The 27,150-nt window shown below is 42.9% G+C and overlaps 1 protein-coding gene across 1 annotated transcript in view; it reads left to right on the forward strand.

Moving 5' to 3' along the window:
* The first annotated feature begins 16,480 nt into the window (after positions 1-16,480).
* The window catches only part of Lrrc72 (leucine rich repeat containing 72), a 40,499-nt gene continuing 29,829 nt past the window's right edge, over positions 16,481-27,150 (forward strand). The window contains exons 1-3 of the mRNA XM_057783372.1: positions 16,481-16,573; positions 22,405-22,478; positions 27,061-27,130. Coding sequence (XP_057639355.1) covers positions 16,481-16,573; positions 22,405-22,478; positions 27,061-27,130 — 237 coding nt within the window. The remainder of the gene's footprint in view (positions 16,574-22,404; positions 22,479-27,060; positions 27,131-27,150) is intronic.

Consider the following 27,150-nt stretch of genomic DNA (forward strand, 5'->3'; position numbering starts at 1 on the left):
CTAATCTGTCTGGAAGAATTTAGGTGTGGTTTGTCTCCAGGGCAAGTGAATTGGTTTCTAGAACTTCACAAAGTTTCCTGTATGCTCTTTTGACACCCTTCCATGACTATTTAAAAACTTACCCAGTGCCTTTCCCCACTCCCACAAAGGCCCCTTAGGTGCCGAATATTTGGTGACCATATCTCAAAGCTTAGTGAACCTCTCTTCTGGGAAGTGGGAGACCACCCACACAGAGCAATGATAAGCTACCACCTAAAATCTACATATTTGCCCTGCTGTGAATTGTCTGTCATCTTCATTGTTCCGTTTGTAGAATTATTTGCAAAGTCTTGTCATTAGTAATTTTTTTAAGTCTCTATTACTTTGGATTTTTTTAACAAAAACATTCCCCATGAAAGATGTTCTAATTAAATTTTAGTGTATGCAATAATATACGTGTGTTTTTAAACTTCAACACTCTTAAGGAAAAGAAGAAAAAAGTCTGTAACTGATGCTTGCTCCAAGCCCTGTCATTGTCGATGTGTGTGTTCTCATATGAAGAAACCCAATGCTTCCAACATAGTCTGTGAATGTTATGTTTTCTTTTCTAAACAAACAATGAGATGATCAATTTCAATCTCATGCCCAGGCCTCTACGCAAGTGTGTTTCCCATTAAAGTTCATCATAATGTTTCCAAGTGTGTTTCTCAAACAAATCAAGACCATTTTATCCTTACATAGTTAAATTGTCTTGATTTCATTTGAGAAAAACACCATGTACCAGAGGTCAATGGAAAACGTACCCTAGTGCACCATTTTTTAAAAGTATGGTCCTAATGGAAAGATATGATACATTCCATCTTTCGATACGAATCTCAAGAAGCAGGGCCTCCCTTTCCCTGTGTGGTACTGTGGTTTTCAATGTTTCCACTCAGTGAATTTCAGTTCTTAAAACCAAATCTCCACTCTTCCCCCCTCCTTTCCGTAGCTATGTTTTCATGAAGGTTTGCCGGTGAATGCCCATTGCACCACCCCACGTGTGCTGTGCCCTGTGATTGCACCACACCAGGCCTGTTCTGATAACCACAGGACTGCCAGCCCTTATGCTGCCCAGCCTCACACGTGAGCTGTCTTGAAAATCTCTGCTAAATCACTTTGTAAACATAAAATCCTATTTTAAACTTTACAGTATAAGAGGAGACTAAAATAACGATGATGCGTGTAGATTACAATACATCAAACATGTAAGAATACATAAATTCATAGCAGACTTGAACAAAAACACTCATTAGCTGTCATTTGGATATTTATAGTTCCAACTCACCATTCCTGCAGTTTACATTTATTTTTTTTATTCTGTGTGTGTATGAGCAGGCAGTGGTAGTGGCTGGGTACCACTGGAGGTCTGAGGACAATTGTGGTTTTCTTTTTCTGCCATGCAGGTTTCAGGGATTGAAATATCATTGTAAGACTCAGGAGTAAGCACTTGCACCCACAGACCTGTTTTACCTTCATAAGATGAAGTGACAGGGAAAGAAGGAAGCCAGTCCCACTTCCTCATGGAGTATTCACAGGGAGAGCTAACACATGGACAAGAGAACGTAGCCTGCAGAATAGAGGCAGTTAGTAAATGCACAGAAAATATAGAAAGAAATGAGCTCCCCCCACCTCACTAACAAAATAAACGACGTAGATAAACATTAAAGGCTGCTTAAGGATCTAGGTGAAATTTCTATGGAGACCATCATGATAGGAAATCAGGTTGATGTCCCTAGACACAACAGCATCACCAAAGAGCAACAGGAGCAGTTGTGGGTTCCCTAAGTGATGTCTCAAGAAGGGCACAATGCCATCTGCAAAGTGTTTTTCCAGGTAGAACTTAAACCAAGCCTCTTAGGCTAACCTGACAGTATTCAGAAAAACACAGAGGCTAAAAGCAAAAGATCACTGTACCATACGCAAGCAAGCAAATGCATGATAGGGCTTTTTAAAATAAATTTTGTAAAAGAAAATAATTTTATAAACTCCATTATGAAAAGTAAAACCTTGCAAATAAATGAAAACATTCTTCCCTCAAAATTTAACAGACACTTTAAAGATAAGCTGTAGAGTCATTCAAAAAACTAAAGGATATTAAAATGTGAAGGGCAATGAATGGAAACACAATTAATATAGATTTAAACACATTGTGCAGATCCTAATCGCGCAACTTCCTTAGCTGCATAGTGAAAAAATGAATTATGGAAAGTATCTTTGAACTTGTTGAAGAAATTTGAATGTTGATATTAAGTATTATTAAAAGTGGTACCCTAATAGTATCATGCACGTTTAGAAATGTTAAACATCCTGTTTCTTACAGTTACAGACTAAGTACTTTATGGGGGAAATAACATGACATTTGACTTTTACTTTAAAGATCTTCAGAAAAAAAATGTGGAGAGACAGCTACAAGATTAATAAGATATCACTCCCTGTATACCTGTGCACAGATGAAATTTTTATTAAAGAATAAATAATAGAGGAAGTGTTGTGAGGCATCACGCTGATAAGAAAGGTACCTGGCAGGAAAGAAGCCAGACGACACTGGGCTCACTGTGGGAGCTCCTGGAAAGTCTTCCTTAGCTGTGCCATAGGGCAGTCCGTAAAGACAGGACATGGAGGAAATCCAGGGAAGTCTATATTGGAGTTGTGCTCTGACTAACTGCCTGCTGAGGATTCGATCATTTATTTTGTAACAAATGTCACCCCAGAAAGGAATTTTACATTAAGTAATTAGATACTCTTCTTTTGAGAAAAATGCGTCACTTTAAAACTGTTCACAATAAGCTGATAGGAAGCAACGGAAGCATAACTTTGGCACTTGATGTTGGTTATCAATTTGATTGAAATAAGAAACACAAAGGCTTAGATGAAGCACGCCTTGGGGGTGAAATCTGTGAAGGCATTTACAGAAGCAACTAACTGAGAAGGGAATGTTGCCAGCATCACCCCAAGATAGGGACCCCAGGCACAATTAGACATGTGAGAAAAGACATGTGAGCACCAGCGGCCCCTTCTGTGCCTTGTGACCCTCCTAGATGTGAGCAGGCTGCTGCCACAGCTTCTGGCCCCTCTGCTTCCGTGCTTTTCCTCTGACTTTGCCCCTGAACCCTGAGGCACGGAAAACTCCACCTCCTTGACTTATTTCCTCTGCTTGCTTCTTGTCAGGCATTTGCAAATGAGAAAAATAGTAACATTTAAAACAAAAAAAAAAGTCAAGCTTTAGCTCATTTTGAAATATATTATAACTTAACATAGTGCCAACCATTTAAGTATCTCCCATGTGTAGAGATCGGAGGTTTTGTATCTTCTCTTCCCATCCACCCCTAGCGTTAAGGTGACCCATCTCCATTTAACTGGGGGAAATTGCAGCTAAAGCAGAGAAGCTAAGGGTCTTGAGGCATCAAAGAGTGAGAAGCACAAACAAACAAATGTGGGAGTGGCCATCACTCCACCACCCACAGACACGCCATTTCCCACTGACGAGCGATAGACAATGAGGCGTCAAGGATCTCATGCCCAGACAGATTCTCAGTTCAGTCTGTTGTCTACCTGGGCAGGTAGAACAAGGAGCCTGTCTAGTGCAGCCAAAGCAAGAACACAAAGGAGGGGAAATAAGGAAACTTTCCATTGGAATGTGCAGACAATCGGGCTTAGGTAGCATCCCCTACCCTTCCAGTCTTGCAAGACAAGTAGGACCTTTCCCTAAACACAGAGGGCTCCAGTGACTCATTTCTTGCACACACTAAAGAAAAGTCTTAGGGAGATCACCATGAGGAGTCCCAGAGTAAGTTGGCTGCAGTTACAGGTTTTTCAGGGGGTCTTGTAGAGGTAACCAAGAAATAAAGTCACAGTCTTTGGGAAAATCATCTGAATGGAGACACGGAACAGAGACAAAGATTCTTTGCAGGAGAATAGATTTTAGAGGTCATGTTTGGAGTGACAATATAGCACCAGCAAGGGGTTGCCTAATGTGTGGACCTGGAGGGGGAGTAGCCATGGCAGTTATGGGACCCAGGGAAAAAGGATCAAATCAAGTGGGGAGAGACGGCGAGCTACATAAAGAGAGGGGGCATGGTTTTGAAGGAGGTCAAGGGGAAAAGGAGAGAAAAACATAGGCCAGCCTGCCGAGAGCCTGCATCTGTGTTTTGCATAGAATACATCTTCATTTCGCATCTGACACATGGGAGAATGAGAGCAAGGAGTAATGACAAGGTAAATAAAGTATCTCCTCCATAAGATATTCCTTTCCTTAAGAGCTAAGTAATGGTTTACATTTTCCTTCTTGGAAATAAACATAACATCCCAACAGATTTGTCATATATCAGTTTCCATTACTCAAAAATTACAAAATCAAATTTGCCCACAGCAAGAGGTTTTGTTACTTGTTTAGCTGTTTCTTTCTCTTTCAAAATATGCCATGTGCCATGTCCTGCCTTTGTCCTGCTCAAATTCATTAACCCCTTCGAAGATGGTTTTGCTGAGAGAGAATCTGATGAGGCAGGATGCAAGGTCAGGAACAACTATGCAAGTCAGGGAAGACAGAGAATTCCTTCAACCCAGCCTTTGCTTGAAACCACACATCACGGTTTGAGAAGCAGAAGTCCCATCAGTTAAGAGCGCTCCCTGTGGGACAGCACGTGCTGTGAGAGTTGGCAAAGGCATTTCTTCTACCTTAGCATAGCACTGAGCCGGTCTCAAGGCCTGAGTGGATGTGTGTGTGTGGGGGGGTGGTTTTGTTCTTTTGGATCTTTTCTGAGAATTGACTCCAGTGGAACAATCATTGCACAAGGACTGCTTAGTCCCCGCCGTTTGTGCTGTGTAAGCACAGCATGGCACCCAGCTGCTCACAGGTCCTAATGCAAAATGATGTATTGTGCTTTCCTTCAAACACGTTATATCAACATAGGCCGAGTTATCCAGAGGTAAAATAGATAAGGCTTTCTCCACAAAATCTCAGAGAGACAAACTGTCTGTAATGCTCCATGTCCATCAAGAGCAGGTAAAGCAGCAGGGGCCTTTTTATGTTAGCCACTGAGGAACACAGGTTCATGAGACAGCCATGAACTCCAGCGCTGCCCACCTGTGTCGTGGGATATTGCGATCGCATTCTGCCACTCCTGAGACTGCTTTAAATCAGAGGGTGGGGCTAGGTGGCCAAAATTAGCCACAGAAGTTTTGGAGGAATGAGGACAGGTAGACACAGGAAGTAGTAGGAGGGACTTGGGGAGAGTCTCAGCCCTTTCGGATTGAGGAGAGAGAGAGAGACAGACAGACAGAGACAGAGAGAGACAGAGAGAAAAGAGAGAAGAGAGAGAGAGAGAGACAGAGAGAGACAGAGACAGAGAGAAAAGAGAGAAGAGAGAGAGAGACAGAGAGAGAGAGAGAGGAGAGAGGAGAGAGGAGGGAGGAGACCACTGATTGCTTTTCTGTTGCTTCTCTGACCATCCAGGTTTTACCCTGATACTTGACTCCTGAGATTTTATTGATAAAGATTGATTAGATAAATACTTCTCCTCTGTGTCAAAGCAGAAGAAAGTCCTGGGCAGCCTTGTACTGGTACTGGATCTCTCTCTCCATCTTAGCAATGGCTAAATTTGCCTCTCTTTACAATTCATTAGTGATGGTAGTCACGTGGCTTCACTCCTCCAGATGAGGCCAGAGTAGTACAATCTAAAACCACGTGCTAGTAAATGTGGAGAATTGAGAATACCAGTTCACATCTCACTGATAAAGGTCAAGCTTTGGCTTTTGTTGTTTTTGATGGAAACATCTACAGGTGAACACAAAAGGTGTGTAATGTGCTTGTGTGTACTAAAATGCTGTCGCCATTGAGTCTAGGCAACTTTTTTAAATGGTATCTTTCTAGATCCTAAAACAGTCTCTGCACCATGGTGACTTTAATTAAATGTTTTGAGGTAAATAAAAGTCCAGTGAGAAGAAGAGAGCTGGGAGTAACAGTGAGAACGTCTGTGGCTAGCCTATAGTTTTACTTTAAGAATCACCAATTAGTAAGTTTCAGAACTAAGCGACTTACCAACTGCCCTGGAGGGGAAATGGCCCATCCCCTCGGACTGCTCCAGAGCTGCGGTCCTTTCTTCCATTCTAGCCATGGAGAGCTAAGGAAGAGCAGATAGGAAGGCAGTTGTGCTTTCTCAGACCCCAACCCAAATAGCGCAACACTTCATGCCCCTGCACATCCGAAGTCACGATTGCTCCGACTGATCTGGATTTTCCCTTAAAAAATCTGTAAGATTGCTGCAAACCAAGCCAGAATTCTAGCTGAAGTTTTCCCTTGTAACACCAATTACTGCAAATCCCCAAAAGAAGCATCAAAGGAGACCCAGGAAGCTCTTAGACTCCTTTGAGTTTTCTTTCTAATGAGAGACTCAGCATGGACCCGAACTCTGTCCAGCATTTATTTATTTATTCAGGGTGAACTGGTAGACATACGGTGCTTGTTAAATTGTGGAGGGCGACCACACTTCATTTCTTTCTCATCTATTGCTCTGTTCTATTCTTTCCACATTAAAGGTAGTACTGTAATAATGTATTTCCTAGGGGTAGCATGCTATAGTGTGTGTCTGTCTGTGTCTGTCTGTGTCTCTGTATATTTGTGTGTGTCTGTGTGTGTGTGTGTGTGTGTGTGTCAATAGTGACAGCCCAGTGAACATCCAAAAGGAAGAAAAATCTCCTTTGGTCTATTGTCTCAGAGGTCGCAGCCTCTGACATGGGACAGGGTGAGGCAGAGCTCATGATAATAAGAGAATGGTGTAAGATTGCTCAGCTTGCGTTGCCTGAGTTTTTCCATTCTCCCCATTCAGGGCAGATCTTCCACATTAGTTCATCATCTCTGGAAGCACCCCTACACAACCCCCCAAAGGCATACTTTACTGATCCCGAGGAGGTTTTTATCCAATAAGTTGACAATCAATATTACCTGTCCCAAGTAGGTTGGGTGTGAAGCAGGGCAAACCCATGAGGTAGGAACCTCCGGTCTTGTTCATGAGGAACCTGACTCTGAGTCCCTTATTCAATTCTCTGCATTTCCATTTCCTCATCTGTAAAACTAACTGCTGTGGTTTGTATATGGTTTGTGCATGTCCTCCGAGGGGTTCTGTGTTGAAATTTAATTTCCACTGTGAAACGTTGGGAGCCTGAGAACCTCATCTATGGTGTTAAGAGGTAGTGCCTTTGGCAGATGACAAGAAGAGCATCGTATGTGAAGGTAGAGCCTAAATGTTGACTCCTAGTATCTTGTCATCACCTGCTGGTCTGTCCACCTAGATATTCTGGAAGCAGAAAAAGCCATCCCCAGATGTAATCCCTGACACCAGATCTTTAGAACCATGTGCCAGAAGAAATCTCATTTTCTTATAAAGGTATCCAGCTTCAGATGTTCTATTATAATATTACAATGGACAACTACAGCCCCGCTGTGGACTTTGCGCAAATGATAAAGCAGGGTAAAGGGAACCATTACCACACTGAATGCCGTCTGCTAGCAAAAGCAGTACAGTTATGCCATGTATTAGTCAGAGATCACTGCACTAACTCCTAAAAGGCAGCTACTCTATTTTAAATTTGTGTCTGTCAAAGGACAGACTGATTCTCAGTTTTTATACTTCTAGTGGGAATGACCACAGAGGTCTAAGAGTTAACAAGTCAACCCTAATTTTCCTTATTTGTTTCTGTGGCTTTGGATAACTGCTGGTGGGGAAGAAAACAACTATATGCATTTGGTTGGTAAAGACCCACTCCCTTGCTCTATCACCTATGATGGTGACTCCATCCACACCAGGGTTTTATTTTAACAGTTTCTATTTTTATCATGAGCAGAAAGGGGGAGAAGGACAACTAAGTGCAATGTCTGGAATTGAAGTCAGTGTAGGAGAATATCCCAGAGGGAGGGCAGTTCAGTTGACAGTGGGAGGGGAATATCCCAGTGGACAGAGGAGGAGAATATCCCAGAGGGAGGGCAGCCCTGTGGACAGTGGAGGAGCTCCAGCAGGTGAGAATGAGATGGAATTGAGCCTACCCCAGTGGATTCTAATAGTGCCATCCACGATTCAATGTTCTGCCTTCAGTAACACCACTTATGGCACTCCCCTTGTTCAGTATTGGTCACTGAGGGCTTCTCTGTGTTCAGACCCTTCCAGTTCCTCCTCCCGGTGCCCGGTGCAAATTAAAGAGAAGGAAACAACTCCTTCCCACACCCACTTGGGAGAGCACATGGAATTGGACCCTGAATCACCAGGAGCACAAATTGATTTTCTCTGCAAAAGAAAATGCATGCTACAGTTTCCAGAAACAACATATCCACCTTCAGAATGGTGTCCTGAGTGTACCCTCGGCACCACGATTGTAGTACAGCTTCTTCACCTGCTTCTATACATCCTCTAGAGTGAACAGCAATGTCCGGGGTTGTGGTGATCATTTTAAAGGGTCCAAGCTAGGTGCAGAGAAAGCGATGGCTACGTTCGTGGTCACATAGTTCCCTGTTCTCTGGGTCATTGCTACAGACTATGTGCACACCCCCACCCCGGGCTTCATAAATTAGAATTCTAAGTCTCAGTGTGATAATAACAAGACTGTGGGTCTTGGTGGGGTGTAATTAGATAGTGAACAAGTAGTGTTCATTTAAAAATATAGCAAGAAGAGTCGTCTTTCTGCTCTGCACCAAGTGAGGATGCAGCAGGCAGGACTCCCTCCCTCAGCAACTCAGACGAGGCCCCCACCAAAGCCTGGCCAAACTGCCACCCACTTGGGTTTCAGACTTCCAGGCTATCTAACTGTGGGAACAAAATGCCTAGGTTTTTTTGTTGTTGTTTTGGTTGCTGGACTGAGTTTTGTTTTGTTTCGTCTTGTGTGATGCAGCCGCTCAGAGGCATTGTGCTATGCCTGGACAAACAGAATGGAGACAGTGTCCTGGAAACCATACACACAGCTTCACACAGCTCTCTGCCTCTGCTCTTGATCCTTCCAGGTAGAGAGGGCATTGGGAAAAGGGCTTCTCCCCTTGGTTGTCGATAATTGATGAAAATTAGGCATCGGGGTCTATTTGAGATGGGAAGACCTCTAGGATCGGAATTTCCTATTGGGAAATGTACGGCAAAACAAATGTGTGCTCTTTTCAGAGTAGAACAAGCAGTAGCAGAGGGAGAGAACGCCACCTTCTAGGCCACCTTTTCCTCTGTGGTCCCAACCTAAGCCTGGCCTCTCTGTCTTCCCATTCATCCCAGGCATCTCCAGCCCCATCAAGAGAACCAGTGACAGAAATAGCACCATCCACGCTGGTAAAGGATGCAGGACCCAAAGCATCAAGGACAGGTGCCAGGGCAGCTCTACCCTCTCCTAAGACGACAGCGGAGTGCAGGCCATTTTTCTGCCCAAGTCAGAGGTTTGTCAGGACATCAGATCTAAAACTGTCACTGCTATTGAGAGGTGACCTGGGGTATAGGCCAGGTGATCTGACATTTTAAGGACAGACATCTGGGGGAGGGAACGGGGAGTTAGTTTCATTGTAGAGTTCTTTGCCTTGCAATTGCAATATCCTGGGTTTTATTCCTGGGACCATTTTATTTATTTTTTAATTGATGAAGAACTCAAAGCTTAGAAGCTGTCTCATTAGCTGGGAAAAATACAGAACCAGATGCTAAATTTCCCTGGAGTCCCCTATGTGTTAAACTCCAGAAAAGACCCCACAGTTATTTCACCACTTAAATGAAGCTTGTTAAATGTTTGTAATTAATACAAAGCATCAACTAGCATTGCTACCACAGCTGTATAATTTAGGTATGATCCATATTTCAGTAGCAAAATGAAGTTAATGGGATAGTAAATCCAAATAATATCACAGGCCAGAGAGATGCCACCCAGCTTGACAGTCTAAGTTAGATTCCTAGGACTTAAATCATGGAAAGAAAGAACTAACCTCATGACTTGCCTTTGACTTCCATAGGCATGTCAGGCTATGAGTGCACGTATACACAGGTAAAAACATATAAAAAGAAATAAAAACAAAGCATTATATGGAAAAAATGAATCTGGGGGAAAATAGCTTACAGATAGAATTAAGCGATAAACACTAGAGTATCTGAACAAAGAAACTGTGAAGTTTACTACCTGTGTATGATCACCCTACACTCCCTGGCAGAGGAATTCTGAAGCTGCTACCAGAAGCCGTGCTTATGGTAGGCCACACCAAGACGAGCAGTCACAGAAATAAATGCTCACAGAACGCCATGAGTCATCAACCTACAAAGGACAAAGATCGGAAATAAGGGATTTTCTTCACCCCAAAGACATCCCAGTTACTAAAGCTATGATACAAAATATAAGTAAAGTCAACAAAAGGAAATGGCAAAGGAATGTACGTAATTACAGCAGAGACAGGATGCGAAGCGTCTTCTCCGCGGTAGTCAGCAGGGCAGACCAGCTCACGCCACACTGACTGAAAACACAGAGGGGATTACATAGCGTCATGTCGTAGAAAGGGCTTAGCTGACTTCCTTTCCTTGAATGGCACCCGCACATTAGAAACAATGCTTCCAAACTCCCTCAGTGAAAGTAGGAGCGCGGTGAAATAGTTTTCAGACCACCTACATCTAACGTACGCTAGGTTACACAACACATTCCTTTCCGTGGGTGCGCTTTTTATAGCCGTCATTCCAGTGACTGGGAAACTGTGAACGGGTGATGGCATTCAATTAATTCACAAAATGCAGCTGTACTTCAAGCTCTTGGCAGTTGGCCAATAATTTTAATGTAATATTTTTTAAGGAGAAAATGCAATAAGAAGTCTCCGCAAGAATATTGTATAATTTTCCTTTTAGTTCTTAATTTGTTGAGAGACACCAATATGTGTGTGCTGGAAAACTATTACAACCAAAGCCAGGATCCACACCTCCGCGGTGACAGGGAACTGTGATGGCAGTGTCATGGGAGATATGCCTATAAGGAAACATTGCCACTCATCACATTCTGACTCCCTTGGGAGACACATCAGACAAACGGCAGCTTAAACAAAAAGTGCTTGAGTTTGCACAACTCAACAATAGAAAAGGAAGCTTGGCAGCAGCCACCAGCCTTGCTCTCTCCTCTGCGCGATCTGTTTCCTCCATTGTCAGCTCACTATGCAGAAGGGGATATGGTTGACGGAAGCTTCCAGGTTCCTATGCTAATAGCACCATGAAAAGAGTCCAGGGGAGGAGTATTCACTTCTCTTATCCTCCTACTTATTTTTGTACTTGTGCATCTCCATATATGAGTGCCGGTGAATGTGTATGTATGGGATACACATGTGGAGGCCAAGAGAAAATCCTGGGTCATTCCTCATGTGCTAGTTATCCCTTTTGAGACAGACATGGAACTCACAAACTAAGTAGACTGAACTGGCTGAGAAGCAGAGATCTCCCTGACTCTGTTTCCATAGTACAAGTGTGTTCCGCCACACCTCACTGTTATTTTCAAGGATGGAGCCTGGGATCACATTCAGGTCCACATGCGTACAAGGCAAATATTTTACCAACTTAGTCATCTGCCCAGAACCCCAACACACACACACACACACAGACACACACACACGCACCCCTCATTTTAATGACCTATTTCTGCTACGGCTGTTTACAGCCCTTACTTGTAGAAGCATTGGGGGTTCTGGTGGCCTTCAGACTGATTTCTGCTTCTTGAATTTCCATATCGGCAGGCAAAGGGTAAGGAACTGGGCAGAGCCTAAATGAACTACTTTATCATTCCTGCCCATAGCTATGGGAAATGTCAACCATCTTGACAAATGGACCCTTATTGTGAAAACAGGTCTTGCTTTGCTGAAACCACAAATGAGTTCATGAAACTATAATTATTTCCTAAAACTGTAAAAGTCCTAAACTTAAAGTGTAAAAACTTTTCAATGCCTTTACAATTTGCCTGGAAATTGTTTCATTTTAACTATTTTCCAAAATGGAGTGCTTCTAATTAAAATGAGTATTGACCATTCCTCTGCCGTTTGCTTTATGTGAAAAGGTGCTAATCAAAGCACTGAGCACTGGAAGCTGGTAGCTGAGTGACCGCAGAGAACACAGCTAACGTGGCCACTAAGACACTGGGTTACACAAAATCCTTTAGGGTCTAAGCAAATAGCAGCACCGGCTTTAATGACGCGCCTGATTGCCAGTCAACACCAGGAAGAAGAGACACAGCTGGAGCTGTGAACAGCAGCCCCCTTGCCTCCTGATGCTGCTTTAGGAGAATCCCTCACTCATCTCCACAAGCCCTCGGAGAGTGGGTGTCTTATGGGGTGGGGGTGGGGAGGTGTGTGGGGGGGTCTCAGTTTCCCTGTCTGCCTGATCACAGGAGTGGAAGCAGTGAAGGGTACCAGGTTCTCCAAAACAGCATCCTCCTGCAGGGAAAAAGAAAGGTTAAATGACCAGTGTCTGACCACCTGTGCTCACAGCCTTCCTGGAGCCCTAGCCTTCAAGATGTTTCCTGCCACCTTATAAAGAAAACGAGAGACACAGACACTGTTGCTCAGATTGCTGGACGCCCTGCTTATACAATCATCCATAAAACTGTAAAGTTGTTTATAGAAGGAACATTCATTCTGAAAATTATCTAAATGATGAACGTATCCAGAAGAAAATCCCAGGACCCTCAGGTGATTCAGTTAGAATCTTCACACACACACACACACACACACACGTACACACACACACACACTGTAAAATCCATATTCAAATATATCAAACTGTTGCTACATAATGTCTCCAATGACAAAATGATCGAGCTCTACACTGCTCCTCTGATGTTAGTTAAGTATATGGCTCATTTGAAAACTTTTCAGAAAGATGAGAAAAAATGCTCTTTGCTTTGTTAATAATATATATTGTGGGAACTGTGTTTTTAAATTAAAAATCTTTTTTTTTTTTTTTTTGGTTTTTCGAGACAGGGTTTCTCTGTGGCTTTGGAGCCTGTCCTGGAACTAGCTCTTGTAGACCAGGCTGGTCTCGAACCAATTTATGGTTTTCAATCAGGCATCAGTGAATCTGGCCTTATGTCCTGGTGGCATCGCATACCAGTGCCTCCTGGGGGCTTATCACCACACTGACGTGGTTAGACAGTAGAGAGGTCTTCTTTCTCACCCTGGCTGCCAGAGGACCATTACCATCATAAAATCACAGGGTCTGGACTAGGAAGCTCATGACAAAAATCCAGAAATCCATACATGTAAAGAGAGAGACAAGTGAAAGCCAATAGACAAAAATGATTAAAGGCATTGAAAACGTTGCCTTCTGATTTAGTCTAATTATCATTGCCATAGTAAAATACCTGAGACTAAATAGTGTATAAAGAAAAGAGGTTTATTTGGTGCATAGCTTAGGAACCTGAATGTATAATATGAAGTAGCTGTTCTTTCTTTGGCTTTTTCTAGGTGTCTTGTAGTGATGGTACTTTGGCAGGCACATGTATGGGGAGGTCATATCATGACATATGAGTCCAAAAACAATTAAAGGGCCGGATTCCATATCATTTACAATAAGTTACTCAGGTAGCGAACTACCAGGTCCCAGGAAAACTACCTTCCTTCCTCCTAAGGGCAGTGCCCCCAGTGACCCAACAGTGTCCATCAGTGTCCGCCTCTCCAAGGCCCCAACACCTCACCACCAATAACAGTAGTACCCTGAGCACAGGCATTTTGACATGAATCCTCGGGGACCAGTGACATTCAAACCACAACACCAGCCTAGCTATCCCTGTGCGCATGTATGTGCATGCATGTCGATGAACACAGGCACACATATCCAAATACAAAGATATCTGTGTACATGTGTATTTACACAGAAGATGTCCTTCAGATGTCGACGGCTGTATCAGTGTGAGAGACGCAATTTGCCTGATAGCATTAACAAGACTCAGAAAAAGCTTGACAATTCTCACCAAGTCCAGACAGAAAGTGAGGATGTTTAACTCCGTCGACTTCACAAGTTTAAGTGGCACAGGTGAAGTCAGTTTTTATACATGACATAATTTTACCCTACATACTCTCTGGTTTCAGGCAAAGAGTCCTGTCCTTGGCGTCATTACAGAGACCAGGCTCGGATCTTCCTCAGGTGACTCTCCCCCACCTCCACAGCAGCCACCGAGGTGTCATGTTTACTCAAGGATCTGAAATGATGAGATGTTCTCACCCAGGCCCAATGGGTAGGAATGAGTGCCCCTGCTTAGGAAAATGGGGACTCCTGGACATGAACTCAGGGTAAAGTCACACTGAATTCGCCACAAGTTTGCAACTGAAGATTATTCGAGTTCCTGTGCGAGCTTTTGTATCTCTTCAGATAACACAGACCTATTCCTGAACAAGACTCACTTTCTCTTCCTGTGCAGGCCGGCCTTTGGGAGTCATACATGGCCACTGAGGAGGAAGAAACTGGGCTAGAGAGAAGCAGAGATGGCAGCTTCACTGAGAGAACCTGAGGGGAGCTCCGTATGGCCAGTGTCCTCCAGAGCCCTGACGACAAAGACTGACATTCCCCTCTGCAGCTCAGGACCAGCTGCCAGCCTGACACTCAAAACCCCAGAGGTCATGAAGCAAGTGACACCATAAGCACATGGCTTCCTGACCAGGGGATGTCAGAAAGAGGACGAGGAAGCAAACTGTGATCAAGACGAATGTTGTTCATCGTTATCTACGTCGGCCTAGCAGAGAGTAGGGGTTGGTGATCATTTTTAATTAAGATTTTTTACTTAAAATAAAAGAAGATGAAAACTGATATTTGGAATTATTTAATGAAATACTAGAAAATTTTAAGCTGTGTGGATTTAATAATAGTCCATCATGCATATGTTTTTTTTTTCTCATCTACTTTTACTTCAGATTTCTCCTTTGAATATCAACATCTCTAAATGTCAGCAATCTCCACAATAATTTTCCTGTAAATACTACATCCAATCTTTGTGGGGGTAGCGTAATTAGGTGACAAAAATCTTAACGAACTTGAAACTTCTTCATTTTGCTACTGAAGAAACATGAGACCCAGTGGCAGCAAGGGACTTGAAATTGGCCAACAACTAGTTAATGTCGGAGTCGAGGCTAAGCCCCACATGCCCCAACTTGGTGCTCAGGGCCCTTTCTTCTCATCCAAACCCACAGGCACGGTGGTGAGGGCTTTCAAACTGAGGTATGCGCACCGCTGCAGGCGATGGCAGGAGGCCAGGGAGGTGAAGCCACAGGATAAACACAGGGTGTTTGGCTTCAGAGTAAATATTACTCAAAGATTTGAGAAGAGTTAGGAGAACCACTTTATTTTTATTAAAACAAGATTGATTATAAAGGAGGCTGCGCATTCTAAATGAATTTTTAAGATTTCAAGTTGGTTTCCTCTAGCTATCATTGCAGCACATGGAAGTAAAGGGCCGTCTGTTCATCCTGCTAGGGACGCTTGCTAGAATAATAAAATAATAAAAACAAGAACAATGATAGTAAATTTGCCAACATAAGGAGATTTGGAAAAGAGCTTTTCTGCTAAAGTGCCTTTAATGGCCCGTCCTTGCCATTCTGTGGCTGTTCATTTTAGCCTCCATGATCACTAAGTAGCAATATTTCTAAGACTACGTTATGATGTTACAATGAGAGGCCAGAAAGAAGGATCAACAAGTCAGGGCATCCCAGATGAGAGAATCCCAACTCACACAAGAGAGATCACAGAGAAGCCAACGTGACTGGTTCTGACACCCGGCTAGCCCACAGCTACTAAAAACTAAAACCCGTACTAGAAGAGAGTTGCCAAAGGAAACGCTGTCTACCCGATGCTGACCCACGCAGTCAGAAGGAAGCTCTGTTCTCTTGTGAGATTGGAATCTTGGGGAACCTCAGTACGACCAACCTCATTCTCTGTCCTAGGTCTGGGTACACGATGAGGCCTCGGTGCGGAGATGTTAGGGACACCAAAACCTCAGGATTAAGTTAAAATTTGAAAAATTTTAATGCTATGCTTTCAAGTCAAAACTGATGCCAAATAATCCATGAACAAAACGTCAAATTTTATATGAGAATAAAATTGTATGCTTTTCTGTTTGAATGGGGCTACCCCAAGATAGCGGAGAACCGTTCCACTGTTTCCTTCCGCGGCCTAGGGGAACCTCCTTTCTATAAATGAAGACTGCTGGTGCTCATGTCTGGACTCTGTGGAATTATTGCTGGGCGGCTTCTTGCTTTGGTCCTCAGACCCACTCCTGCTCTCTGGCATCGCTGGCGCCACTGCAGGCTGCAACCCACACATCTCACAGGAGAGAGGACACAGGGGGTGCTGTGATGTACCCGGTAAACGTCATAGAAGTCAGGATTTGGCTTTAGATCCTGCCTGATTTGCACTGGCCTTTAGTTGAAAGACCGTGGGAAGGGAACAATGAGGCCTTGGCCAAGCCCGGGGGACTATTAGGGCCCCTCACCGCCATAATTTTCCTGATGTCCAGAGACCAGAAGTCCTCCTCGCCGCCCGTCTTGCCATGCTCCAGCCTCCAGAAGAAGGCGAAAAACTCTCTGCAAAGCAGTGTCCAGGTAAAGAAGGCCTCCCTCCCTCCCTCCCTCCCTCCCTCCCTCCCTCCCTCCCTCCCTTCCTCCCTCCCTTACCAGATGAACAGCCAGGGAGCGGGAAGGGGGCTGGTGTGGAGGACTAGAGGCCACCCCTAGGGTCCTGGTACGGGGAATTCTGCGGTGCTAAACCCCATTCAGTCCCTTTAGCCTCAGGGGTTTCGGTACACTTGGGATCCACACTAAATCCTAATCTGGGCTGTGTTGCACAGGGGTGCAGGAATTGATCCTCAAAGATGTTTCTTTCAGTAGATTTTAGTGCACCAATTGGTCATTTGGCGATTTTAAACCATGATCTTTCCGTATTAAATTCTGAGAGCGGTAGTGGTGAAGGCTGCTGTGTGGAAACTCCCCATCGCAATTCTGGAGTGAGTTATTTCTCGATAAAGAACCAATTAACCTGAAATCAGACAGACAGACAGACAGACAGACACACACACACACACACACCAACCAGGTTTCTAAGCTGTTCCCAAATTCAACAGCATTCCCAAATAGCAACTCCGACTCGGTACAATGCTGCAGACCTAAATCTACCTTCACACAGTGCCCACCTGTGTTCCGTTCCCTCCTCGTCCTTTCTCCCGAATCTGCACGTTGCCACAACCTTATATGTGTCCTTTTCTCTCCTGGAGCTGTTGTAATTCACCAGGTCTGCAGATTTACCCTTCAGTTTCTTACGGGACCCACATCCACCCACACAGTTTTCTTCTGAACACCTTACCTGTAGAATATGTTTCATCAAGGCCAAAAGCTCAAGCGTTTTTCAGCTGGCTGCATCTTCCTTCCGGGCTCTTTTCTCCTCTTCAAGCCAGCCAACATAACACTGTCACCAGCATGGCATCATCGTGACCCTTGCCTGTGCCTTCTCATTGCCCTTGTTATCTGCCTTTACCTGGAGTCTCTGTCCACACACCGTAGATATTAGCCATTGCTCACTCCCATTTCCGGTCACTGCATCATTCTTGATATCTCAGAGGTGGCCTTGCTCCATGCCTGTACCCCTCTCTGCACCCTAGGCTATACCACGCAATGCTGCTAGAGGCATCTTCTGGAAGCTTGTCCCATCCTCTCTCCAGTTCAAAGACCCTGTAAGATGCTCATGTGAGCCCAGTGGTAAGTCCAAAGTCACATTCCCCAATAGTTAGCTAAGCCCATACCTTAGGTATCATCAAGGGAAGGGAGCCAGAGAAGTAGAACCAAGTCTTTGAGATAACTTCACAGGACACATTGTTTAAAAGCGCTAGCATGGCTGTCACGTGAGGAAGCAGACCGTCATTAGGCAGTCTCACTTGGATTTTACAATGTAGTTTGTGCAAATGCGTGTAGATGAATGTGTGAACCATGTGCTATAAAGTTTCAAGTGACAGTTTACATAAAATGTGTGGTTTTCAGTTAAGTTATTGAAGCCCATTAAAGTGTTATTTGGGTAGTAATTAAGTGCACAAATCTTAATTAAATTCCAAATCTAAATTCAAAGTTAGCCCTTGTGGTATGATTTCCAAATACCTTTCTTAGCCTGTTTTCCAATTGTCTTCCTTCCGTCCTTCCTCTGTGCTCAAGGGTGTGTGGTACTAAGATCTTGTCATTCATCTCTGGAGTACTCAGTCCCTTCTTCCATCAAAATCCTGGTTCTTGTCTCTATTTTTTATTGATATTTATTGAACTCTACATTTTTCTCTGCTCCCCTCTCTGCCTCTCCCCTCTCCCCACCAACTGTCCCCCAAGGTCTCCATGCTTCCAATTTACTCAGGAGATCTTTTCTTTTTCTACTTCCAATGTAGATTAGATCTATGTAAGTCTCTCTTAGTGTCCTCATTGTTGTCTAAGTTTTAGGGGGTTATGATTTGTAGGCTGGTTTTCTTTGCTTTATGTTTAAAAACCACCTATGAGTGAGTACATGTGATAATTGTCTTTCTGTGTCTGGATTACCTCACTCAAAATAATGTTTTCTAGCTCCATCAATTTTCCTGCAACATTCAAGATGTCGTTATTTTCTTCTGTGTAGACTCCATTGTGTAAATGTACCACATTTTTTTTTTTTATCCATTCTTTGGTCGAGGGGCATTTAGGTTGTTTCCAGGTTCTGGCTATGACAAACAATGCTGCTATGAACATAGCTGAGCACATGTCCCTGTGGTATGATTGAGCATCCTTTGGATATATACCCAAAAGTGGTATTGCTGGGTCTTGAGGAAGGTTTTTTCCTAATTCTCTGTGAAATCACCACACTGACTTCCAAAGGGGCTGTAGCAGCTTCATTTTGTCTCTCTTTAAACCCAGCCTCTTGGCTCTGCCCTGAAACCTATCACCCAGAACAACAGAACTTGTCCTCCCTCTTCTTTGATCACAATGTCCTCCCTTTCTTATAGCCCTTAGCATTTGCCACCTTCCTGTATCTGCTAGGTGTCCCTGATTGTCTCCCACTGAAAGATTTGCTCACAGACATCAGGCATCTTGCCGAATGTATCCCTAGCTTTACCAGGTAAACTTACAGACTGGCCACAGCCTAAACTAGGCAGGCCACAGTTTTCCATGGTGGCTGGGTTCCATGGTGATTGTGTTTGGATCTACCGTTCCTTTTAAAGAATGTCTGCCACGTCCATCCTGTCATAGAAAAATGACATGAAAATTCCTCAAGAAAACTAAGTCGATTCACTGTATCATTTCCCCACGTTTCCCTGAGTGCCGTGGAAGGAAGAACTCACGTGGTATCTGCACACCCACGGTCACAGTGGCACAGCTGGAAGGCAGGTCAATCCATTTGTCTATCTACATGAGTGTATAGATACAATAGAATGTCACCGAGCTTTGCAAAGTGAATTTCTGATACATACTACCACATAAAAAGTAAAGACATTCTGCCGACGGGAGTAAACCAGCCACCCATGGCCAAGAGCTGCAGAGGTCTGTTTACTAGAGGTCTGTAGAAGAGAGACTCTTATAGAAGCAGGAAGCAATGTCTGCCTGCCATAGCTTGAGGGATGGTTGGGAGGGGCATTGTGAAGGGCGGTGCTTCGGGTGCAAACACAGGGGAGGTTCTGGCAGAAGACAATATTGGTGGTTCTACAGCAGTGTGAATACAACTCCTTGAGGATGTCCCTGATCCTATGGAGCCATAAATCTGAAAATGGCAAAACGGGTAAAATGTGTGTGTGTGTGTTTTTCCACAACAAAATCATCAAGGAAGGATGCTAGAAGTCTCTTAAAGGAAGGGCTGTGTGTACCACCAGTGATGCTCTGGAGGGGCTGCTGCCTCCATTGGCTGGAAGAAACCTAAAACGTCACAGCACACTTTGGTGGTACTTTGATATTCAAACTCTGTGCTGCATTCATATAAAATTACTGAGAGAAAAGAAACACACCATCATAAAAATTGTATAAGTGATTAATTGTACCAGCGATTTACAGCTTAGGGTGATATTTGCAAGTTCCTATTCATCTCTTACTTTTCTAAAAAAATTTTAAGCCTTAGTATTTCTTCTGTGGCTGAACTTTTGAAAATGCATAATAATGGTTATCAAGTTATTACATATTTATTATAAAATATTAAAACACTTCAAAATACATTGCCTTGAGCTAGGCACTGTAGCATTGCCAACAGCCCCAGCTACTTGGAAAGCTGAGATCAATCACTTTCAGCCAGGAGTTAAAGACTACGTAAGACCATGTCTCAATACACACACACACACACACACTTACTTACTTACTTTAGATATAGCATATATACACTTGTATATAATATATATTCTAGAAAGTAAAACTTCATGATTATGTGAGGCTTTTGTTTGCAGTTTGGAATATGTATATTTTGTGTATATATATGTATATATATATTTAAATTTTAATAGAAAACAGGCATTGTGGACTAACACAAATTACATTGGCAATAACTTTTTACTTAAAAGCATACGTCTAGACATCCATTTCTCTTACTGGTCTCCAGAGAAACAGAGCCACTGAAATGCACAAGCATATAAGCAGAGATTTACTAGGAGGGATGGGCTCACCCAGGTGGAAGGACTGGACCTCTCAGAACCGGTGTCTGCAAGCTGGAGGTCTGAGACCAGCCATGGCTTGGTTGTTGTGAAGTCCAGTGGCTGACGACAGGGAGTTATGGAGAGGAACATGGGTGTCCAGCTCCACAGGTGTAAAGGAGTGTGCCTACCTCTGGCTTTCTGCTCGATTTTCAGCATTCAGTGGACTGGGTGATGACCATGTCACTGGGAATCAGTTTCTTTGTTCAGGCAGCCAGTTCAAATGCCGTTCTCTTCTAGAGACACACTCACCAGCTCTCAAGATCATGTTGTACCAACTTCTGGGCATCTCCTAATCCAATCAACATGTAAAATTGGGCATCATACCCTTCTGCTTACATTACTATACAACTGTTCCCCTGTGAGGTCACATCTTAATCTATACTCCAATTACTGGGAATATTTCATAGCCACGGAGATTATGTTGAGATGAACAATACATTTCTCTGTGCAAACTTACCTGCTTCTGTGTAACGATGGCTAGGTGAGGTGAAAATTATGATTTTATAACTTTAAAATTATAAACTTTAAATTTGATAGCTTTCACAGAATACACATTTAATTCTACTTTGGGCTTAAGTCACTTGGCAGTATTGAGATTGACGGTGCATACTGCAGGCTGAGACTTTAGGTGTGTAAGCTGAAATACCCAGGTCAGAGCATCTGAGCCTGACCCAGTGAGTTTTTCCAAGATTTGGTGTTTGTGAGTGTAAAATATAATCCGGCTATTGGAAGACCTGAGCCCAAGTCTGTCGGTTCTCCAGGCCCCCAGCTTCGATTGATTGACAAGAGTCAAAGGAAGTGAGAAAGTTTGGAGGCTCCCTCCTTCACTGGGACAGTCACCTTTCTCAGGTCGCTAATATCTTTCTGCCCTACTCGCTCGAACCCCTTAAAGTGCCCGAATAGCAAATCCACTCTCAGAACCTTATAAATCACCCCCTGACCCTGCAGCCTTACCACCCACATCCAGTCCCCGCAGAAGAGCTGTGATTGTTTGGATTCTGATAATTGCGATGTTTGTGGGCCCCACCACTGCACCAGAGACCCCTTCACTTCCTTTGCATCCTGTCAGCTCTACTCCTGAGTGGCCCATGTCCCCTTCGTGCTCTCAGTCAGGAGGCCTATAAATGTTTATTTTGTAATTATTAAAGAAAAGGCAGTGACTGTTTGGAGTTGTGCTTTTAAAATAATAAAGCCTGTGGCAATAAAATAGAAAATACCTTAATGTACCCTGAAAAAATGACATTTATTCATTTATTTGGTCCTTGCTGAGGACTTACCTGTACTCAGCATACTGAAGCGGACCCTTGAAAGATTGTCCCTAAAAATATACAGCATATTTTACTCCTTCCACCTCCAACCTGGTTCTGGGTGTTTTCTATACATACAGAGCCCTGTCAAACACTAGTTCTTCATTTATGAAGGAACATTTAAGAATAATTGTCAAAGAACTAAAATACCCTACCTAATAGAGAATTAACAACTTAATCATGGTATATGCACACACATATGTGTTTCTTTTTTTCCTTTCTGGTTAAAAGTTATTTACACATCTGTGCCTAGGGTTAAAAATAATGAGATTCAACTACAAAGATGAGTAAATAATATATAATTGTAGTGTTGGAATTTATCAATTTAGAGTGGTTGCCTCCGTATTCGACTTTCTTTTGATCTCTTATAGACATATTGCTATTGACTGCAAATGTCTCAGTATTTTTGTTCATTGGAATGTGGTTTGACAGATTAATTATATGTTATCAGGCAGTTGAAGATCAGGTAAAGATATGTGGCCACAAGAGGGATGCTGATGTCTTCGAGCTGTTCCTCTCTAAAAAGTAAGTGTGCTTTTTTGGAATAACACAGAGGGGTATCAATTATAATTTTTTATAAAGGCAAATGTTTTATCATTGCCCCTTCTTCAAGGACTGGGTGGGCTACGCAGTCTGATTACTTTAGCCCTTCTGGGGGTGTTACCTCTTACACTGGAGAGGCAAGTGTTATTATTTCATGCTTGAAAAGCATGAAAATCAGAGGTTGTTGAGCCAAGCTGACTAGAGGTGATCTTGGGGTGCTATGGGACTTTCCTGCTAGGACCACCACATTGTAAAACTAATAGAACATGAGTTAAATATCAATTTTAGAAAAGAGGTGAATGATTTTTAGTACCATTATGTCCCTAACAATACTCATTACTTCTCAAAAGCTGCAAATATTAACTCAGTACCATTTTACTTCATTAAGCAATCCTACCCTTGTATAATAATACAACCTATTTCAGGCTGATTGTGACATGTAGGAGAATTAGAAACCACAGAGGGATCTGGCACACGGCAAGCACTCAGTTGTCATTAGGACAATTAATATTATTGCTATTGTTATGAACAGTAACCTATTGTTCCCATATAATAAAAACCACTATTATACGATAACCCCTAAAACCACTTATATTAATTTGTTAGCAAACAGGAAAAATGTTTTCCTTTACATGAAAGAGGTTTTCTACATAACACAGAAACCCCAGTGTCAGCGACAGACCCCAGGGACAAGAGCAAGAGGAAGTGATGCATACAGTTGGACTCTGACCACACTGTATTTCCACTGGCCACTAAGCAACATCCTGCATGGCCACTGTCTGCATTTTAATAGCAACAAAACTGCTCTGATTCATATGCATCTCCCCAAATTCATAGGTTAAAAACTAAGTCCCTAATGCCGTGGTGTGGAGACACAAGACCCCTGAGAGCTGATTGACCCTTGAGAGCTCTGCATCTCATTCACGGATTAATGGTGGAGTCACCAGAACAGGCTTGTTGTTTCGGGAGTGAGTTCTCATAAAAGCAACTTCGCTCCCCTGCCCACACACGTGTCTTCACCATGTCGTGAGGCAGCAAGAAGGCCATGCCACGATGGGATACGACTCAGCATAGGAATGGGTAGATAAAAAGAATAGATTCAAAACACTGAAACATTAGAAATAGTGACCCTTGGCTATGAATGATTAGCAGTTTTCTTATCTAGAAGACAACAGAGTAGGGGCAAAAAATATTTCACAGTCAACTAAGCGAGCTGGTATTTTGCTTAAGTCCCTGTTGCCTTTAGAGCTACAGTGTCTTATCAATGTCTCCTGGTAACCCGTCAGTACAAGCAATAGCATCATTAGTAGTAGATTTACATCTCCTGGTCTTGACTGGCCTCACCTTAAAATGTAACAATTGACTATTGATCCACAGCAGTCTTGTGCTTGAAAGTGTTTCCAAAAAAATGAATCACTTGGTCACATGATGTAATAAACATATTTTCAGCACTGATATTACTACTCTAAGAAACCAGATAGGGATGGCTGGACTCATTGATACTATACTCATGGATTAAAATTTATTGGAAATTTCCAAAGTGAGGCTCAAGATTTTCAGACTTGTACTCAGAACTTGTTTTTTATTATGTCAAGGGAATAAAGTTGAAGTTGACATGCTACCATCACTGACTGTGCCATGTTCAGGTAATGCCATGTTCTAAGGACACCTTCTTAGAGAAAAAAGTGTCAGCTACAAAGACAGAGGATGCATTAGTGCTCTTCATTCCCCCACTGAAAGCAGCTTTGGAGAAAGCAGGTATTTGTTGTTGCATCAGGGAAACTGTGTGAGCAGGTACATAAATCCAAAGATGGTGGAGACAGAAAATAAAGGAGAGAGGGGAGCAGATGCTCTTTGTGGAGAAAGAAGTTAAGGACTATAAGAAGAACGAGAGCGTGAGAAGAAAACATTTTGCAATTCCAAATCAGGTAGGGGTCACAGACTGAAGGCGGTGATGTTGTGGGGAGCAGGAATTTCATTGGAGTCAGAGTGGAACCCTGCACGTGACCTCTTTATAAAATCTTCTCTTTTACAACAGAGTCCTGGCGTGCCTTAAATAACAGAACTTAGCTTTACCGGAAGAGGGACAAACCGACATCATTTAACTTCTGGTGGATCACAGAATTTCCATTAATGCCATTAAGAAGTGGTATATCTGGAATATAAGTGTTAGGAAACTGTAAGCTAAATCAAGAATGTGGAACATTTGGCCAGCCAGTTGTCTGGGGCTTCTCAAATTGGAAATATGTTAATGGGGAATAGCTTGGCATATGTAAACTTAAGATGACTGGAGTTATATCAACTGAATATAATATATAAATATGATGAGATAAGACATAAACAAACTATAAAGGAAAAGTAGGTGAGTAGGGTGTGAATAATTTATTATTTAATGATTTACATTGCTGAATTAAACTTAATCTCCTTAGGTGTAAAAGTGGTATTATGATTTGCAGAAAAAAAATTAATTTGGAATCTATGGATATGGAACTATTTAGGAATGAGAGTAGGGCTCTCACTCCTAAATCAAAAGCCTCATTTTCAAATGACTCTAGGAAAATTACACACACAGTGAGGAAAATGGAGTAATATATTTTTTACAGGATGTGGGCAAAGAGATGGTGTAGCAGTCAAGAGCACACAGTATTCTTGCAGAGGGTCTGAGTTCAGTTTTCAGCACTCGTATCAGGCAGTTCACAACAAACAACTCAAATCATGATGCAGTTCAGAGACACAGCCCTTGGAATCACAACCTGAGCTGGGATCCCTAAGCACCAGCCTTCATGGGACCAGAAGGCACCATGCACGATTCCAGAGGAGGGAGGGCACCAGCAGTCCCACCCAGCTGTGACGCCTAGCAACCACTCAACAACCAACTTTGAACAATAACCCCAAAGGTGCAGCAGTGGCTGACATACCTTGGTGATAAGCACAGCTCTCTATTTGGACTTAATACATACTCAACAAATGGGAGACCATGCCTGGTAGTGAAAACCTAGCTAACTCCTCAGTGCTAATGACATCATAATTATTGGAGGAGAATTTACAGCCTGTAGTTTACTAAAAGAGAACAATCCCTAACATCAATCTGTAAACATTTGTCCTTAGACCCACAGGTCAGTCGAGTCTTCCTTATCAAGGAAACTTCTCTTTGCAACTAATGGAGACCACAAGAGAAAACCACAACCAATTGAATTTCACCATTGTGGAGCCCAGTCCCAACGTTATTCCCATACCTAAGGCTCAGGGAATATGGCAAAAGGGGTGAGAGGATTTTAACAGTCAGAGGATTAGGAAGTTTGCTGTGAGGTTGTATCTGTTCAGTAACATTATACACGTACAATGACAGGTACTGAAAAAGAGGCTATGAATTTGATAGAGAGCAGGGATGGGTATTTAAGAGGACTTGGAAGGAGAACTGTTGTCAATGTAATTTCAAAACAAAATAGTCTTAAAAATCATTCTGAAAATCTATAATTGTACCCCTCGTCTTTTCTTAGACTGAAATTTTCCTATACAAAAGCAGCGAGAAAGGCTTGTTTTGTTTAGAAGTATCATTTACATGCTTTAAACCTTTTATCAGGCACGATGGTTCACATCTTCAGTCTCACCTATTCGGAAGGTTGAGGCAGGAGGATTGCAGGTTTAAGGCCAGCCTGATCTACACAGGAAGACATTGTCTCATAAAAAGTCAGAAAAGGATTTAGTTCCTTGGGGTTGCATGACAAGTGTAACTGTGAGTGTCTGGGAGTTGCACACACCTGTAGTCCCAGCACTTGGAAGGTCAAGGAAAGAGGACTGGGTTCGAGTCCCATCGGGGCTACATACAGATACTGTGACTCCAAATACGTTTTAAAGTTTAAAGAGAATTGTGAGAGATGTTGCCATGAATAAGTTTGTCTGTGTAATATAGTAGTATTTTAATACTACCACTGAGTGTTTTTTACGTGTCCGGCATACTATGGGTTCTGCAAGGTTTGAAAGAGGAAAACCACATGCAAGCTTAAATGCTTGATAACCAAAATTTCTACTCTAAGATCTCAAAAGCGATCTGAGAACTCCCAAATGGTCACCTCTCCTCAGAGATGCCACCCTCTGTCATCAGCTTGTCTGCCCCGTCCACATCTGTTGTGTGAGCACATCAACCATGGTAACCAAGGCTACCTGGATAGTCAAGAGGCCCAACAACTCAAGACAGGTGGGCAGTGTAGTCACCAGGAGATGAGTGAGTCACAAAGCCCCTCCTTGTCTCCAGGTGTCTGACCATCTTCATCTCCTAGATGATGTCTCACTACAACAGGACCAAGGTCCCGTGTTCCCTTCATTTCTCCTCCCTTCCCAATCCCCCAAAAAGTATTTTAAAATGAACTGCCATAGTAACTACGGCTAATGAACTTTATTGGCAACACAAGCTTTGGAAATGATGGACTTTTGCAATGAGAAGGTAAGTGTGCCAACAATTCTGCAAGGAGGCCTTGCTGGTCCCCCAAACTAGCAGTGTGGCCAGCCTTACCTGAAAGCAAATGAATTGTTGCTAATATTCATGTTTTTTTTTTCTTTCCAGGGAACTGACAGAGGTTGTTGATCTTTCTAGATTTAGAAATTTAAAATATTTATGGCTCCACCATAATAAGGTAATGTTATGTTTTATCTT

The sequence above is a fragment of the Chionomys nivalis genome, chromosome 10 (genome assembly GCF_950005125.1).
Source record: "Chionomys nivalis chromosome 10, mChiNiv1.1, whole genome shotgun sequence".
Lineage (NCBI taxonomy): Eukaryota > Metazoa > Chordata > Mammalia > Rodentia > Cricetidae > Chionomys > Chionomys nivalis.